Genomic DNA, 19,740 nt, shown 5'->3' with positions numbered 1-19,740 from the left:
TTAAGGAAATAATTATTAGAATAGTAATAATCCATAGGTAGTTATTTACAGTATTAGTTTACATTTGATTTTGCACTATGGCCGTAAGAGAAATATGCATGGAAATTTTATAGTTGCAATATAAAGTTAGGGTTTTGAGATGATTGTATGGAGTAGCTTGCACTCTACTCTTGTTTATAAATTGGGACACTTAGTTCTTATTTATAAATTATGACATTATAAGACTTCATAAATCGTTTATAGTATATATCACATAAAGAATTTATGCTTTATATCAAAACTCTTTATGAGAAAACTTTGTGTGACAGGAAAGTAATGAGTTGCATTTTGTTGGCCAGAGTGCTTCCAAGCGTGCAGTTTAAGATGGAAGTGTTCCACATGTGACAAAAAAAATGTCTTGTGAAGCAGATAATCAGGAACCTAATTGTTAGAATAGTAGCAGCCTTAGCCTATGTGAAGGAATTTGCTATAGGAATTCAGGTGCTTTTGCAATTAGCTGTTTGGGAATGTGGTTTAAAGGTGATTTGACTGATTAAATTTGGATAGAAATTGGGTAATACATGGGGTATATATTCTGATACAGTGTTTAAAGATCTTTTCCTTCCCTTTTCTCTTGTGAGCTGTAACCTGGATTTGCATAAAGGGAACTGATTCTAAAAGAACCGTTACTGAGTGTAAAAAATATGACTGTTTTAGTAGTGCAGAGACCATGATTCTCTGTGGGTTTTTTGAGCCATTGAAATATAACCAGTCTGTCTTGCCTTTTTCCCCCATTATGCTAAAATATCTTGTGTGTCACATAAAGGCCAAGCAGGGGAAATAGTTTTGCACATTTTACAATACTTAAGCAGGACACAAGAGGAAAGAGTAGATAACAAGTATGTGTTTCACAGTATGTGCTGCAATATTTCAGTGCTTGCTTGAGATGCAGATAAATCGGGCTGCTCAAAGAGCCATGATGTTCACATTGTTGTGCTTGTTTTGTTGCTCATGCTAATTTCTTATGGATTGGGTTGGGCAGACAGCAGATTGGCAAATTTCTTGGCTTTTTATGCTCCTGTTTTCAGCAGCTGCAGGTGTCCAAATGAACAGGTTCCTCTGTAGCCAGCTTAATTAATAAGGAAGCTGTTCATCTGAAGTTTTGCTTTTAGAAACACTGCTTTAATATATGAAAGCAGATGAATTTACTTAGAGTGTATGGAAGCAGATGAATATTTTTGCAGGTTGCATCAGAAAACATTGTTTTTGCTATCATTTCTTACAGGTTTGTGTTTTTCTTTTGATTGCTAGGTATGGATGAGCGAACAGGTGCCACATCCTGGGGAACAAGCGGTCAGCCAAGTCCTTCATATGAATCTTCAAGGGTAAGATACCCACCTAATAATTCATAATGAAAGTTCATGGGAATGTACAGAGTAAATCAGCAGATGATTTGGCAAAGTTTTTGAAGGAAAACTCCTTTAAATGTACAGATTGGCATCTTTTAGAGACTTTAATGACTTTGAGGAGCTACAGCATCATTTTAGAGTTCTAAGACTAAAAAATATATAGGCTTAGAATAATGAAAATAAACCATATGTATGGTTGAATGATGAACATGTATTTTATTTAACATATAGTCAGAATTTTGAAGTAGAAGTCGTGTTACTTAGGAGCAGATTTATTGGCAAAGTGTAGGGAGCACTTGCTACCCTGTTAACATTAACCAGCTATAGTATGTGCTGTGTCATGATGTCGAAGAGAGGCTTTTCTTTTTAAGTACCTTCCTCCTGTTCTCGTTCCAGCCTCATCCATTTCACTTATTGAGCTGAAGATTCTTGCTACTATCTGATATCCTAAAATAACATGACCCTTTTCAAACGATATGCAATGGTTAAAGCAAGCTTGCCCCTAGTTACTCACATTCCCTTTCATCTACTCATTTTTCTTTTTATGAATATTTACTCCCTAAAAGGACAATGAGCTAAGTACCCCAACCAGATATACACAGCATACCTGATGTTCTGATTTCAGGGGCTTTGAATCAGAGAGCTGTACTAATGCTTGCACCTTTGCAGCTTTCTTGTGCTGTGGAATGAAATGGGTAGGCTGCAAAACCTTGTTCAGCTCCCTGGGTGTTATTATGGCCTCTGCCTTCGTCTGGAAGACAGAAGTAGAAAGCTTTCTCATGAAGTCTTGATTTTTCCACTGATCATTAGTGAATAAATTACAATAAGTGTGGAAGAAATATTTCTGTGCAACATGGAAATTCCACATTCTTTAAAACTTTTTAAAACTTCCTGTGTTACCTGGGTCATGGAGCTGAACCTTCAAGTGCCTCCTCTACATTTGAAATCTGCAATCTTACTATGCAGCTTTATGTAACTCATATTTTTATCATATGTTTGGTGTTTTGACCATCATTTTTTATGTTGCTGAACAATTTCAATTGATTATGAGTTAAGCTGACTTAACTGGAATTTGAGCTTGTAATCACAAGCTCAAATCAATCCATTGGCTGTGTGGCAGTATTAGTCACTATTTTTTGTATGGTAGAGGATCAGCCAACTAATATTCAAATAGTGTAAAGTCAGTAAGCCTTGTGTGTTAGTTGTGGGGTTTTTTTGTTTGGTTTTCTTTAATGAGGCAATAAAGAATCATCATCTGGAATGTCATTTAGGTGACAAGAGTTTTCTTTTAAAGAAAACTCAATTCCTTTTCACAGGAAAATATAATTCCTGTGTTCTCCCCAGAAAAGTGAACACTAGAAACACATATTCTCTGTGTGTAGAATTGGTAAAGATTAAGAGCCACAAATTCATTTGTCCTGTGGCTGGCATCTTCTTTCAAAAAAAGTAGAACACAGGAATTTCACTTCTGAATTCACTGAAAAAGCACTGGACTTTATTTACCAGTTTAAATCAAGCTTGCATGCATAAATTTTGGCTATGATGTATAGTCTTTAGATTTTGGTTTTCTTTCAACTAATGAGGCAGATTACTGATTCAGGATTTTGAATAACGATAACTTCTGTCTACTCCTACATGTGCTGCTAGAGCAGATGTCTCTGAGAAAGAGCAAAAATGAGTGTGTGGGTCTGTATTGTGAGAGTATAGATTGGTTTCTCGGAAGGCTGGGCAAATCATACGCAGCCTTTTACATTTCTAGGTTATTCCTTGTGTTGATTAAGTAAGTTTAAGTAAGATTAATTGAGTTTAAATAAGATGTAATTGTCTTACACGTTCAGCTCTCTAATCCAGTGCTTTCCCCCATTATTTCAATGTAGGATGTTATTCTTGTCCTCATTGTTCTTACTAGGTGTTTGTCTGTTTACAGGAAAATGGCAGTCTTCATGGAAAAAGCTCAGACCTCTCCACAGACATAGAAAAGTTGAAATCTCAAGAGGTACCACTTATTCTTTTTACATTGTGTGTAATTTTTCACCTTTTTTTTTTAAGTCCATGTGCACCCTACTACTAGTGCTTTCTGTTAAAAGTCACAATATAGTGTTAAAATTATTAAGAATTTAAAGTGTTGGCTCACTATTGGCTAGAATTTCCAAAGACACAGAAAGAGAAGCAGTTTTCAGGTGAATAGAATTGGAATTTGGTGTTAGTTTAGTGCATACCTGTTGAGGGCCAATGAAAAAAGATGATGGAATACTGGCTAAAGAATATTTTCCCTTCCCAAATCCTGCTGGAGGTCTGTTCAGTTCAGTTTAAATGGTCTGATTGTGGCCAGCAATGGTGCCTAAGGAAGGAGTGTAAGTATAGGGCAAATATTTTGCCACCTTTACTATGTACTTTCCTAGCAAAACCCCAGCTCTGCTTAGACTTCCTGGACAGAGCCAGGACATGGCTTTTGGACATGGTTCTTATAGCTGTTGGTGGGCTTGCTCTCTGCTGTTTGTGAATTTTTCTGGCTTTGGTTACAGTTTTGGCAACAATTATAAGGATTTTGTGCTGAAACTTAGGGATTTTTTGTCTTATGTGTGCTGCCCATTGATGCAACTGATTGCCACCATTTTCCTGTGTTCCAAATGGTTCCTGATGCACTTCATAATTTTTACTCTTTTCCCTGCAAACACCTTTACATGCCATTTCTATGTTCAGCTAAGCTGATGGATTGTCATCTATTGGTATCTGCTTGTATGGTCACTGCTCCTAACCTGTGGTTGGTTCTTGGTGCCATTCCCTGGATCTTTCTGCTCCTTCTGCATCATTTCAGAGTTAGGGTGATTGACTGCATGCACTAGTCAAGAGGAGGGTATGCCATACATTCCTGCCTCACATAATGATAGATTCATTCTCTGTTCCTTTCTTATTTGTTGCTAAGTCATGCATGTTTTGATTGCCACTGAGCTGTGATGTGATAATGTTCTATAAACTGTGCAGAAAAGTAATATTTTGTCTTACATTGCATCATAGTTACTACATTGTTATGACATGAAGTGATTTTTGAGTGTGTTCATTTTGTATTTATTTACACCAGATTTTATCTGTGCTTTTATTACCAATTTCATGGAAAAATTTCTTTGTAAATCTGCACTAACTTTTAGGTAGGATTGTTTTAAAAAAAATTTGCTATGAGCAAACTTTACTGTATTTGTTTATCCACTCTTTGATTTCTTCATGGAGTTATTGAAGAGTGTTGGTGTGGGTACGTTTTTTTGGGGGAATTGGGGAAAACATATTGGTAATTTCTTTTCACTGTGAAAACAAGATGTCCTGTGCTTGGGGTTGGGTGTTTGTTATGGGTTTTAATCTTTTCATCAATAATTCAGACAAGAACCTTCCCTCATATGTAATAGCTGTTTATTTTATTTTAAGAGTCTCTGGCAATACCTTATTGGAAGCTAAACCATTCTTACTTCAATAGTGTCTTGAAGTAACATTACAGGCTAGGAATCCCAGCAGGCTTGAGAAAACCTCATGTAGGAGCCTTGTCTTTCATTACCTAATGCTAAACAGTGTTCTAACACTGAAACAACAGCAGGTACATGTCTGAATTTGCTGTGATGGTCTTAGATTTGTGAAAAGGTACAAATGGAGACATTAGTGACTTCTGTGAGCAAAATCTCTTTTTGCATACGCCAACTGTTCTGTTAGAAAAATGAAAAATATGAAATTCTATTGCAGGGGGCAAAGACAAAAGCAGGAAGGCTTTATTGTTTATAGGAATCATTCAGGAATGGTAGTGAGCAGTCAGTGGAATTCTGTGACGTGCTGATGGCCTCCCTTATTCTTGAGTTATTGTACTGAAGTCCATATACAATACTGTGTACTAAGTTTGTCTTTTGTGGGGCTTGTTTTTCTTCCTGGTCTCCAGTCTTGGTTTTACCTTTCTATGTGCAGCAGTGGTGGGTTTTCAGGGAATATCTTTGGTTGATGTGTGCAAGTCTCTCCCTTATCTGAGTGATATAGAGCTACAGATATTTTTGCCTGGGTTTATAATGCCTCGCACTAGAAGAGGAGCTCTTAGTGTGCTTTGCAGAGGATGGTAAAGCTGCTTTTTGAGTAAAGTCTTGCTCTCCTGAGCTCTTTGAAGCATATTCTGAGGTACTTGACTGGAGTACTATGTTTTCTGCACAATAATATATTGCACAATAATATATTGCCCTACAGCACTTGAAAGTTTTGTCTTCCTGTTGTGAGATGATCCTGAACTTGGTAGCTTTCCTGTGTATTCGCGAGTTGTAATTTGTTACGTAGCAACATAGTCACTTTTTTTGAGTAATTAAACTTGTTTTTTTGTTATAGTGGTTCTTGTGGTGTGGCTCATGATTGCTGCTTCATGAGGAATAATGATCTGTGAGGTTCTCTTTCATTGTTTTGGTTTTGTCATCACATAAAAGGAGCAATAAAAGGAGCAAGTCAGTTTTTGATCTGTTCAGATTGCAGTCTCCAAATCAAGCATATCTGAAATGTTTTTCATAAGACATTTCCTTGATGCATTTCCTTTTTATATATACACACATAATATTTGTAACTGTTAAAAATTTAGCATAAATTAGCTGAGGCATTTTTCTTCCAAAATCTGAACTGCGGGTGTTTCAAATGATTTGCAACATGTAGATTGCACTAAAAGCTGTGAGTGTACGTTTTGACCTGATTTAACATGAATCTAGTTTCAGTGCTGAGGATGCAGTTTATCCTCCTGTTCCTTTACATATCTCTGTGTATTTAACTGAAGCCAGAGTGGAACTGATCAAGATAGCACTGTTAGATTAGATGGTTTTGTAGCGTCAGGCAACAAGTTGTTCCCTTTACTATATGTAAAATACTCAAACATGAGTTGGAATCTGAAATACTTTATGCCCAAACTATACTCCCCTCACCCGAAGTAGTACTTTTAATGTGCAAAGAAGTAGAAAAATAGTCATGAGATAGCAGGTTTTGAAATAGTATTTTATACCTCTTAATCTCAGGTACATAACCAGAAGGGAAGCTGTTAAATAGCAAAACAAGACAAGAGGGACACAGAAACACAGTAAGTGTTTTCAAGTCTGTTGTATTTGTGTCCTTTTTGTCCTCTGATTTATTTTTTTTTTAATGGGAAGGGAGGTGGTGTGATTCTGCTGCTGGTTATTTGCTTTTCCTTATGTATTCTACAAGGTAGATGATGATTCACTGAGGAATTCAAGCCCAAATTAAATATTCTGTATTCAGTGCTCAGGACACTTACAAATGCAGCCTACTTCATAATTTGAATTACGAGCAGCATTTTTCAAAGCAAGTTGTATTTTCTAAATTCTGAATGCTTTAGTCAGGTTTTCAAGTATCTTCTTTAAGCATTTGTTGTTAGTCTGTTGGCTATACTTGTATCATTTTATCTCCTGGTTTATAGCTTAGATAAGAGCTAGAAAAATCTGGTTTCCATCATATGAATTTTTCATTTTATCTGTATTGGAGAAGTGGATCTTTTGGTCATGGTTTTTGTTTTGTTTTTATTGCATCTACCTACCACACTGGAATTAGCATTGGAATCTGTTCACAAATTAGTTTTCCATGTGGCCAGGGAATTGTCCTATTGCATATCATGTTGATATTTGTCTCACAGGAGTTTAGAGAGGTGTAACGGGCTATTGGGTTTAGCTGTTTAAAATCAGATTTGTCACTCAGTAACTTAACTTCTTGGAAATGGATTTAGAGCAGGAGAAAATGATGTTTATTAAAAAATAAATAACATTCAAAATAAATTTGAAAAAAGAAATAAACTGTGTTTTCAATTGTTCTCCTTTCCTACGCACAAGGTTTTCATGTGTTTCAACTTGATTTGGTAAAAGAAGCTAATGAATAGTTTTAGAACTCTGTTACAAAGCATGTTACTTAAGGTGACACTTAGAGGATACTTGTGAAAGCTCTCTTGACTTTTCCCAACATTATGTGAAATTTGGGGCAGTGATACCTGCTTTTGCCCTGCCATGTTGTAGCAGGTGACCAAATAACACAAACAGCTCCATTTCTGTATTAAGGATACTGTAGTTGAATGTGAACGCTTGCTGATGGTTACAGAAAGGGAATCATAATTAAAGCTAGAAAGTGGAGCTAGAAAGCTCCACCACTGATTGGGTGGTCTCCATCAGCAAACTGCATTCATTCCTCTCTTTAGGGAGTAGTGTCCAAGCATCTTGTGCAGCTGAAGGAGAAGGGGTTGAAGTCCTGGCTGTTCTCAGGGGGCTGGGAGGTGGCAGACGTGCAGCCTGCAGAGGGAGATGGGTTTGTTTCCTGGCACTTCAGACAGGTCTCAGCTTGCTCCCTTAGTGTTTGGATTGCAGTGGGCAAATGAGAGTAACACGGATGAAACAGTGTAAGGAGTGTGGGGTGACTCCCATCATCATCCATCTGCTCCAGACTTCCTGAGAGGATTTTGGTCATTGCTTGGAAACAGCATTGTTCCCACTGAGAGTTTGCTGCAAGATTGTTCATGATTTAAATGGAGTTATGGCCGTGAGCTGTGCCAATGTGATATTTCTTGATGTTCTGTTAAAATCAATGAATATAGTGCAAGTGATCCTCTAGGCAAAAAGGAAGAATACTCTTCTCTGGATTTATTTTTAGCTTGCCTTAATTTTTGCAACATTCTTCCTGATCTGTGTGTTCAGTAGACCAAGCCAGGTTTTTGGCTCTCTAGCCTTTCCTCTAAGAGCTGTTGACAGATACATAGATTCAATGACTAAAAATACTTTTCTTTTTCTTTATTTTCTTTTTTTTTTTTTTTAAAGGTTGTGTATTTCTGGAATTATTCAGAATAATAGAATCCATAATCTTTTAAATTTACTAGGGCACATTGGTATGGCTTTTGTACAGAGCCTCCTGTCTAACCTTCAGTCAGTGACTCAGTGCAGTGTTCCTGGATGTAGTCAGCCTCTCTGGTCTGTCCGTCTGTCTCTCACCGCCTCTGCATCTTGCTTTCTTTCCTCACTTCCCTTCCCCCCTACCCCTTCATGTGTTTTTTCCCTTCTTGTTTGTCTGTAGAACTTTCAGATTAGTTTGGAGAGCCAGATAATCCAAAATAAAGTGGATTTTAGCAGCAGCTTCTCTCGTTCATTTACACATTAGTCATTTGGATGACTGTTGCCTGATTCATAAGTTCATTGCCAAATTTAGCTTGCAAGGGACCTCAGTATTCCTGAGCTTTAAACAATTAATATTTGTTATTTAAAGTCAGCCAAACTATAAAACTCAAGGAATTGAAAGCAGCATTCATTAAACTTAATCTTTTGGTCTGCAGCCACGTCAAACTGTGAACTCAACCATTCATTTTAGTGGAATTTTAATGTCTTAAGTTTAAAGGCAGTAATTGAGCTATATTGTAAATTGCTAAAATGCAAATACGTGCTTAGTGATCTGGCAGCTTGGTTACAAGCCTTAGATTTTGGTCTGTTCCCAGGGACTTGTGTAGGAGAGGGCTTGGGGCTAAGGGAGGAGAAACAAACAAAACCCCTGTTATCTCTAGTCTAGTGGACTTGAGCAAATGAAGTACTGTGGAGCAGTCAATTGCATGAGTTGAGTATGAACTCAATAAATGCATAGGAAAATGGTGTGCCATGTAGTGACAGCATCTTCTCCATTTTTCACATTTTACCCTGAAGTGGAAACAAGATGTGGTTATTTAAAAACAAAACAAAAAACCCTACAACTTGATTTAGGGTCAGGAGTACAATTTTGCGTATGCACGGACAAATGCTGATGTGACTTTGGAAAATAATTGCTAAGGGACAATAGTTTTTTGTTTTTGAAGGGGAAGTAAATGGGAAAGGATTAATCCCACAGAAAACCTGGAACCAGTGCAATGGAAAAGGGTAGGGACAGCGAACTGGGAAAGGTTTTTGACTTGTTCTTAGGTGACTTCTGTAATTAAATTTAACCAAAACGACAGAACTTTAATGGTCATTGAAAGACATTGAATTTTAGGAGGTTAATTACCACTTTGTGTGTAAAATGGGGCATAGACTCATTGTGTCAGGCCTCTCTCATAATTTGGTAGGACAAACATGCCTGGTAAGCCATGTGTTTACTCTGGATGTAATGGGTTGGGGATTTTTTCCATTTTGTCTTCTGAGTCTTCTAGAATAATACATTATCTAAGATAATTTTCAGGTGTCCTGTGTACAAGTATTAATGATTTTGTAAATAGTGTCAGATTTTTAATTCGTTTGGCTGTGTTAGCATCCCTGTGCTTGGAAAATCCTGTTTCAGATAGAGCCTAAATCGCTTGGGGCATCTTGCCCAGAAGAGGTAGGAATGAGTGTTACAACTGTGGAATTTTTAAATTGGTGGACTTTATAAACTGGAATGATTAGAGAACACCACTCTAATCCAGTGAAATCCCTGAAAAACTAAGAAAGTTAGGGCATGCAATGTTGAGAGTGCCTTCCCTACTCACTTAAATTGCAGTACTAATTGGTAGTAGTCTTTCAGCTGCATTTCATCACAGGTATTATTAGTAGACAATAGTTGTTGCTTTTATTTTTCTGACTTGGACTTTCTGGTCACAAACATTCAGTCAGACTGAGATCCAGGGAGAGGCCCATGCAAAGTGAACAGTGACCACATTACAAAATGCTGTAAGGGAACAGTTAACAGTATTTGCACTTTATTTGGGCTATCACAGTACAGAAAGAGAAGTTTTATCTTCCTTTGGGAAAGCTAAAACTTGCTTTTGTAAGAGCTATGTAAGAGGTTGGAACAAGCAAGACAGTTTTGAGTTTACGGCTCTGTCATGGAATCATATTCAAAATCAATCTGCTTTCTGCAAGCAGAAAAATGTCCTCAGCTATCTGCAGTTCCTTCAGAACCAAGTGCTTAAAACAGGAAATAAATTTGTCCAGTAACTCCTATTTTGTAGACTTTTTGCCAGTTATTTGCTGAACACCCCAGGTGTGCACTCTGATGTATAGTAATCCATTGGTAGGTCTGCTGAGGAGGCACAGAGGCAGAAATGAGCATGTGTATTCAGCATGGAATGTCTCTTTCCAGCCTTTCTGTGTTAAACGTGCCCTGCAGGTAACAGGAGGTAGAAATGCTTCAAAGGGCTTTGGAAGCCCACCTGTGGTCCAAAGAATGACCTCACCAGCCCGAATATGTACCATCAAATAGCTCTTCCCAAGAGGGGAGAGTAACTTTCAGCATGACTCATTAGTTCCTTTTTCTGCTTGCAGTCTGTATCAATCCAGCTATATTTAAGTGAGCTTCAGTAGATTAGTCTTCAAAATTGTCAGGAACTGGGATTTCCTGCTTTTGTCAGAAAGGAAGAATGAAATTTGGCAGCCTATATTACTGAGTCCTGCTTAAAACATGGATTTGAAAAGGGGCTCTGATAGAATGTCATGTAAATCCCTCCCTGCAATCTTCTGCTGCTTTTGCCATGAGGGATGAGTTAACGTGCCAGCTGATTGTGTCTTCCCTTCATTACTCAGTCACACAAGTGCGGTGTGTCTTAAAAACCACTATCCTTCACTGGTGTTCCAGACTTTTTAAGGCTTTCAACTGTGTTCTTCTTTGAGCAATAAGCATATGTTGTCAATTTGCACTATTGTATTCGTTAAATACGTTTTTTGAGCTTTGATTGTATGACTAGAAGCTTCCAGTAGCTTTTCAGAAGCTATTGGAAGCTTCTAAAGTTTTATTTATGATTGGTTACAACTCTTCCCAGTAGTAGTACTTTGCTGTTTACTCTGTAGGTTAACAATACAGATGCAAAAGCAAGGAATGGTAAGAGGAGTGCAATTTTATTTGAAGTACAGCTTGAATGTGAAGAATGCTCTGAAAAAACTCTATGTAATTTAAATCACTGTCCTTAGAGCTCTTCTGATTTTTCCTCATTTGCTTTTGTGAATTGCAAAATTTGTTAAATCAAAACTGCACAAGTTTGTGGTTATTTTATATTCATTTAGTGGGGGTGAGTTATTTGTAGGAATCAACCCAGGGTTTTTAATCCCAAACAGAAATCTGTGGCCTGAGTTGATAATCCATAACTGAATACTGAGACTGAGTAACTGGTGTCAGGCATGGTGGCTAAGGTAAGACCTGTTTACATTGGTCCACTCTAGGTGAAGGCATAGGTTACAATTTGCACAAGTGTGAATTCTCTAGTGGCAAATAATGAAATGCCTGATACAATTCATTTTAGGAATTGCATCAAAGTCCAGAAAAGACCTATTCTGCTGAAAGGGCTTGCATATCCCTTAGTACATTTTCACCCTCTATACCAAATGTTTCTTTTTCAATGGCTTTGGTGTTGTGAAGGATAACCCTGAGTATTTTCCAGGTAGACAAAGTAGTTGATTTGTCTGGGAGTGTAGAAGTACAGCTTGGATGTGATGGTAATTGGTTGCAAGTGCATTCTGGGAAACTGAGAGAGTATATGAAAAGAGCATGCTGTCAAGTATTCTTCAGAGGAATTTTGATGATAGAAATATTCATTTGTGTGTAAAACACCCACCCAGTTCTCTAATTCCTCTCTTTTGTGAGGGGATATGCAGTGTTAACCTGGGGAGGACCATTAAGAGTCCTGTGCATTAGGTGGATTGTGTTGCCTTATGTGCAACTGTGTATTAAATGAGTCTTACCCATGTTATATTTTCAATACTTCTATGAGTTACTCTGTAAATACAGATGTCTTTAAGATTGCAGTTTCTGGGCCTTGTTTGGGCACCATTTGCTGAATGTCTGAGATATGGATCCTCTTTTAACACTGATGGTGTCCTTTATAGTTTCTTTCTTTTAAAAATAAAGTATAGCTAAAATCTTATGGAAAAAGTTTTTAAAAAACAACCATGATAAGGAGTAAAAACAGAGACACCAATAAAAGGTACCTATTTAGGAGCTTTGGTTTTGGTCCTGTATTTGCAAATTTTTGTTTCTTTATTCAGCAGATTTAATTTCTTTCTTGTTTCATTTCAGCATAAAAATAAACCACATGTGGTGACCTTAGCTAGGAGCCACTCCATTTCCTCAGCAGCTGCTGTTCCACGCTGCTTGTCTGACAGACGGGGCTAGGTCATGCTTTCCAGAGGACACCCTTGTGGTCATAACCAAGTTGTAAATGTCACTAAGATTGTTTCTGGATGCCTATCACAAGTGTATCGGCGATTCTGAGGCAGATAAAGTCAGGCAAAGCTCCAGTGGGGAGCTGGGGCTCCGGAAGGATTGCTGTGCCGCCAACAGCAGCAGGAGTGTGACACGCATCCATAAGCAGCAGCAGTGCTGTGACAGTTCTTTAGCCCTCACTTAGCAGCCCTTTGGTAGAACTGACAGCACGCCTGCAATGATAGGGAGGCCTGTTTCAGCCCCATTAATGTTGTCTTGAATGTGAGCCTGCGGTCTGGAGAAATGATAAATGTTCAGTGATTGATGATTTTATAGTCCCAGGGCACTTGGGATGATTTCTGGTAGCTGTGAACAATTTTTCCTCCTCTCTTAATTAGGCCTGAGCTTTAGGTTTCTGGATGAGAAGTGACTGAGTGTGAATTGTAAGATAAAGTTTACACAGTATTTTTCAAAACTTTGGCTACAAAGGAAGTACAGTTTTGAGTGCCAGATCTTTCATGTTTTGTACAGAATAAGTGATTCAGCGTGCATTTGGTAAGTCTGAAGGGCAAATGGCATATTCATACCTTTATATGGAAAAGCTGATGGGATTTCAAAATGTCTTGAGGAGAGCTTTACGTAACTGGGTTAATTAAAGAATATCTACACCCAAGGACTTCTTTGTTTTCCGTCTCCTCTGCCTTTGGTGTCGGCTTTCAATAAGCCAGTGCTTCCTGGCTGTGAGAGGGGCGCTCCAAGCCTGGTAAGCTGGCTGTGCTGATGGCAGAAAAATGCAAAAAACTGTTTCAGTGCTTGTTTGCAAATTGGGTGACAAAGTTGTTAATTTAATCACTATATGGAAGTAAACCTTTTGTCAGTGAGCTATGCTGGTTAATAATGTGATAGTGTCAAAATGCCTATTAATCTGTGACATTAATAGCAGGCTGCAAGAAGAAATGGAATTTGTTCTTCTCATCTGCACCAACATTTTTTCTTAACATTAGCAACTCTTCCTGAACTTTCTACTGTCTTTTATTAATGCAAACAGAAAGCTTAGGAAAAAAAAAAGTTGCAAGTTCTTCAGACTAATTTTACTCTCTGTGGTTAGTGACTTTTAACACTAAGAGGATTCAAATATCAAAATATCTCTGTATTATTCAATTTTTAGAAATCTTGTCCATGAGGACCCAGCTTATTAAGAAACTATGTGGTTTCTTTTTGATGATAAGAAAGTAATATGTGGGTAGAGAGTAATTTCTGTGAGATAGACCTGAAAGCCAACTTTTGTGATTAATGACCAATTGTGACTCTGCACATTTAATTAGGAAAGTGTCATTACACTCAATTAGCAGGGCTGCCAAATAATCTGTTTAATACTCTGGTCTTTTTTTTCTCTAGGGTTTTGCAGACAGTCCTCATTACAGTGATCACTTGAATGACAGTCGATTAGGGCCTCATGAAGGATTGTCCCCGACACCTTTCATGAACTCAAATCTGATGGGTAAGTAGGTAATTCTTTACGAGTATCCCCTCAAAGCCTCTTTGGTCAGAAAGAGACATTTTTCATTCCCTTGTCTAGGCCTGACATGTCAAGCATCTGGAAGTTGCTCTGTTTCTCATAGCAACACTGACTTTCCAATTCAAATCTTTTAAGTTGGGTGAGTTCCTCAGAAAGGCCATTATCCAGGACTTTTTACAGGAAGGAAATACCAAGATTTTTCTCAAGTTGATCTAGAAAGCTGATATATGTTGATGTAAATTCTAAATTATTTTATTATTTTAAAGGTTATTTTTCCTTAATTTTGTTTGAGAAGATATTTATACCAATTTTTTATTTGTGCATTTAAAGATATTTTTTTTCCCCTAACATTCAATTCATGAACTATCTACCAATTTACTGTAGGCTTCGCTTAGGTAATAATTTGGGGGCTTGTTTCTTATTTTTAATTTTCTAATTTCTTTGATATTTGTTGTATTAGAAACTCTGTCACTTCTAAGAAATAGATGGAAACTCCTGGTTCCAGGCCTGTTTAACATTTTTGCTTTTGAAATGGAAAAAGGCAAGCACATGGTGTATTGTATTGTGGCCTTAGGTATTGAAACCTTTTTTTCATTGCCTACACTTTGTGTTACCTGAAACATGCTAATGTGTTGATGGCATTGGTTGAAAAATCTCCTTTTGTGTGTCCAGTTCAGAACATAAAACTGTTGATTTCAAAATATTTAATTTGGCAATGCGTGGTCTTGGGACTTTTTTTGTTTTCTATCTTGAATTTCAGGATGACTCCGAATATTTGTTCTGAATTTCTACATTTCACATTGTTTCACTTCTATATTCCCCATCTTGTAGACATGACCTATTTTGTGATCTCAGTATTGTCCTTTTAAGACATAGCCATGGTAATCTAAGTGGATTACCTAAATCCAAATCCTGGTGGTCTGCAATTTCTTTTGGAAATCTTTCTACTTTACTCAGTCTTTGTTTACTACTTTAATTTTCTCTGAAACAGAGACAGACAAAGCTCAGCTATTGCTGAAAACAATTTTTTGTTTAAACAAAGAATTTTGTTTAAACTTCATATATAAAGCTGAAAACAGGCAATTTTAAAATGCCCATCTCTGTAGACTTTGATTAGAGAGAGGACATGTCAATTGGTCAATGACACTTCTGTCTGAAGACAGCAAAGCTAAAATGTAGCAGTTATTTTGATAAAGCAAAGTAGACTTTCCCTGGATGCTCTTTCAAACATGTTGTCTTCTTTCCTTTTTAGCAGAAAGCTAAAAAGACAAGTCACTTCAATTGCTTCTCCAGTATTTTGATCAGTAGCACGTGTAGAATGTCTCTAGGCATTGTAGCTCTGATTTTATTTTACAAAATAAAATACTGATTTTATTTTACAAAAATATATATAGCAAAGTTTTATTTCTTTTTTAATGTGTGTTACCAAAGGCAAATTAGTTGCTCATGTTATTAATTTAATTCCTAAACATTATATGCCTTTAAATATATTAAAAAAAGTGCAACTATATCTTCTTGGCTTTTCATTTTTATTGAACAGATGATTCTATTAGACATAATAGAATTACATCATTAATACAGATTTGAAAAGAAGCCTCCATTTAGATGGTTTTGTAGAGAGGATTAACAAATAGCAAGATATGTATGTGTCAGTCACCCAAAGCTGCTGAGAACTGAAATAGTTTTGTAAATCTTTGTGGCTAAGAGTTCTTAGGGATTTTATTTTCTTGGAGTAAAAGTACTTAATTTCCTTCTATATGCAGGCAAGAATTACAGAAAGCTTTCTGTATGTATCTCTAAGATATGTTCACATCAAAATTCTAAAAGTATGTATTTAAAAGTATTTCACTTGTGGTTTTTGGCTTGTCATAACAAAAAATTATGTTCATTTTACTTATGTTACTGTATTAGTGCAGCTTTGTTTATTACACCTTCACATCATTCATTTTTGCATTTTATTTTAATTGATGGTGAAAGTTTGGAGAGAGGAATGATAAAAGCTACATGAAAACAGAGTACTACTTTTCTGTGTGGTACTACTATCTGTGTTTATAGTTTCTTTATCAGTTATTGAAAAGAAAAATAATTCTTCTGAAGTTTTTTTAGAGAGAAAGATACTATAGAGTTTTCTTAATATTAAACTGTGGACACGTTCCCATAAACAGAATGAACACATTTATTTTATTAGCTAATGTAGGCATATGATATTTAAGGCATTGGTTCGTTATTTTGGGATCTCTGGAGTTTCAAAGGAGCCAGAGGGAGGCTGAGAACAGGAACTTGATGAGCTTATAGGAAATATCTCACTAGCTAATAGCAGTGATTGAGCATCGGGGTTCCACATCCAAGATCTAAGAAATACATCCCTTCCCAAAATTTTATCACAACTGAAATACATTTCTGAAATAGTTAAAAACTATTAAGAAAGAAGAAGAGAGAGCGACAACATATTTCACCATTGCTGTCAACACTTAAGAGTACCATTAAAAGAAAGAATTGTGTGTCAAGGGGATGTTGTTGTTTTGTGTATTATGTTCAGCCGTAAGCATATTTGCCTGAAGAGATAGTGGATTATAAAGTGCCACTGTCTTTCATGATGGAGCTCTCAAACATTTTAATGATCTTGTACATTGCAAAAGAGAGAAATTTTGTCTAACAAGAGTTGATAATGATTCAATAATGAACAATTTACCACAGAAAGATGCATTTCCATATTCATTTAGATATTTTTTGAAGTGTTTTGCAGAGGAAGTAAAGCTATTATGCTGGATTGGTTAGTGTTCTTCACTAATGAATTCCAGAATTATCGTGTTGATTTGGTAGTATAAAAAAAGAAGGGCCGTTACTTATATTTTGAGTAAAACCACTGAATCCTCTTGGGACCAGCATAGTCTGTTGGTATCCATAGAGATATGTAGAAAATCAGGCAAAGATATATTGGTGGTATTGTAGCTCCATTTAGACTTGATAATCTTTGCTTATTCAACACTTCTCTTTTAATTACATTCTAGAAAACTATTCACAAGGATATGAGATTCTTTTCTCTGTAATTATGCTGCCTTTTAGTACTCTGCACTTGCAAGGAGAGGTCAGTTTTTGCTAGGACCCTTCAAGCATGTGGTATTGTATCGTCTGTTGTACTGTTCCCTGGACTTTATTCTCCTGAGCTTTTTTACTACTACTTACTGGGAAGAAAGAAAGCAGATTATTCTTGAATATAGCTTAAAGGGGTTTTTGTTGGTCTGTCTTGAAAATTTGAAGTGGGTGAATTACTTTCTTTTGTGTGCCTGTCTTTCCACAAGAGGTAGAAAGGATAACAGCCAAACTTTTGTGCTCCACGTTCGTCGTCTGTGTACTGCACAGTTCCACAAGGTTGTATATGACAAAAAGTCATTAAAAAATTTAGTCAATAGTGAGTGAAAAAACAATGGTTGAATATCAGCTTGCCATGTTGAAATCAGTCCCCTGAAGTAGGAAGAGAGATCATTCTTCCAAGTGTTCTTTCTAATATATTTCCTTGTTTTCTGATTATTTCTTTAACTAATTCCTTTAAAGTTTAATTGGGTTACATTTTAGATGTTTCTGTTACATCTAGGTGTTTCTGAGCTAGCAGCAGTGTTTGAAGACCTGTCCATGAAATCATAGATTCTGAATGTATGAAATCAAGAGGATTTTAGATTATCTGCCTCATTTACTCCCTGATTCCAGTAGATCAGCTGCAGTTGCAGTTACTAGTTTAGTTTATACCATCTGGTGATTTTGTAATGCTCACCTCTCTTAGCATCCTGGTGGCTTTGCTTCTCTTCCTAACAAGTTTCTGCTAGGTAACACTGTGGTGCTTTCTTATGGCCAGCATTAAGAGATGGAAGGACTGACCCTGCAGAGAAGTCAAGACGCACAAGGTGGGAGTAGAAACTTGTTACAGTAATTACAGCTATAAATTATTCAGTGTGTAAATAAAAATATAGCTTATTTTACTGTTTATAATGTGAATGTAAAGGGTAAGTCTGATTCTTCTTATGTTTAAAATAAATAGGTGAAAGAAGCAAAGGTAGTACTGGCAGAGGGAAGTACAGTACTACATGTTGGGGTTTTTGCAGTGTGACTTCCTCCCCGTTGGCTGTACTTGATACACTTAGGTCACTTGGGTGGTTTGTCATCAGGCATCACAAAACAGGGTTCTGAGTAAATTACTTCTACAAACACCATGAATTTTACCTTCTCTTACTGTTTAGCAGTCTTGTTCCTGTGTAGCAGGGATTAATAGGTGTGTGCTGGGCAGAAACTTTTGGGTGAAGGGTGGCAGGAGCAGAGAGGTGCTTCATGGGTGGAAGCCAAATTTTAAGAATTTTCACACCTAGTCTTTGGGTTACTGTGAAACTCGCAGTGGGTTTTGTGTATTAATAATCTGAATGATAGATCAATATCTGAATTGGGATGCCTCCTGGTTTTAGAGTTACTAATCATTTAATTGACTTGATTGCCTGATTGTGCAGGTTTCTGAGAATGACTGGGCTTCTGCCAGTGCATCTTTCAAACTGAAATTACTGCCTTAATTTTTATTGTAAAATCTATTATTTGGCTTATAATTTAAGCTCTCCAGTTGGCTTGGATAGAGTAGTAGGTATTTTTGAAGTTGAACATTGGAGGGGCATTTTGTGAAGCAACATGGTAAATAGTGAAGCCTCTGTAAACCTTTCAGTACTGATACAGTTCTTGAACAGCTGATGTAAGCCTTTAAAACCATAATTTGTGAAAGGTTATTCTCAGTAAAAGGAGAGGCTTTTGAACTTTAAAATACAATTAAAAGACGATGTACATCTGAATTGGTACTCAGTTAAGAATCTAACTAATCTTCAGGAAAATTGCTAGTTCTCTTCCTCAGTAACCCTTCAATAAAAGAATTTTGAAATTGAAGAGAGACATCCTGTTATCAAATGACTTTTTAATGGTGAAGGCAATAGTAGCAAACCAGCGAGGGTAAATAGTTATTAAAATGGCACACATTAAGAATGATGCCATTATAGTTTTTGCTAGGAATCTTGTCTTAATTACCTTTTAGGAAGGGAGAGGGCAGATGCAAGCAGGGAGTTGGCAGACACTCTATTTGTCCAAAATAATAGTTAGATTTCCTTGAATTGCTTTCTATAGTCATTAATATTTCAACATGTGGAAAAAAAACGGGCATCACAATGGAAATTATCTCCAGAGATATGAGTAATAGCAAGATTGATCTGAAATAATTTATATGCAGTTACATTGTTATTAACTTGGAGAATGGTGGGGACAAAGTATTTTATATCCTTTGGAGAATTCATTAGGAAGAAAGAGGAAAATGTTAAAAGAAGAAAATGACAAAGCAGTGACATAGCAAAGATTAGGACAAGTATTTAGTCCATCTCATTTTACAGGGCAGTAAGTTGAAAAAATTGTCAAAGGATACCTGACAAGCTTCACATTCTGCATAGTTATCTGTCAAATATTAGTGAGTTTAGAAAAACTTTCCCTAGTGAAAAACCCATGAGTATAAGATCATCCACAGTTGCAATAAATACTTAGAGGTATTGGTACTGAGTCCACCACAAGGCATCGACTGTAAATTACCCATGCTGAAAAAGTTCCTTAACATTCACTTTACATAACTGTATTGTGCAGTTGCACAGTATTATGTTTGTATATCATTGAATCACTTCTTGTTTTGGTTATTAA

At 36.6% G+C, this 19,740-nt stretch overlaps 1 protein-coding gene across 7 annotated transcripts in view; it reads left to right on the top strand.

Annotated features, from left to right (window-relative positions):
* TCF12 (transcription factor 12) overlaps positions 1 to 19,740 on the top strand; it is a 161,442-nt gene that overhangs the window by 41,388 nt on the left and 100,314 nt on the right. For all 7 annotated transcript variants that reach the window (XM_059858280.1, XM_059858279.1, XM_059858277.1 and 4 more), the window contains exons 4-6: positions 1,291 to 1,364; positions 3,316 to 3,384; positions 13,911 to 14,013. In XM_059858280.1, the coding sequence (XP_059714263.1) occupies positions 1,291 to 1,364; positions 3,316 to 3,384; positions 13,911 to 14,013 (246 nt within the window). The remainder of the gene's footprint in view (positions 1 to 1,290; positions 1,365 to 3,315; positions 3,385 to 13,910; positions 14,014 to 19,740) is intronic.

This window comes from Haemorhous mexicanus, chromosome 13 (genome assembly GCF_027477595.1).
Source record: "Haemorhous mexicanus isolate bHaeMex1 chromosome 13, bHaeMex1.pri, whole genome shotgun sequence".
In the NCBI taxonomy this organism is placed as follows: Eukaryota; Metazoa; Chordata; class Aves; order Passeriformes; family Fringillidae; genus Haemorhous; species Haemorhous mexicanus.
This window is presented reverse-complemented; position numbering and strand designations above follow the sequence as displayed.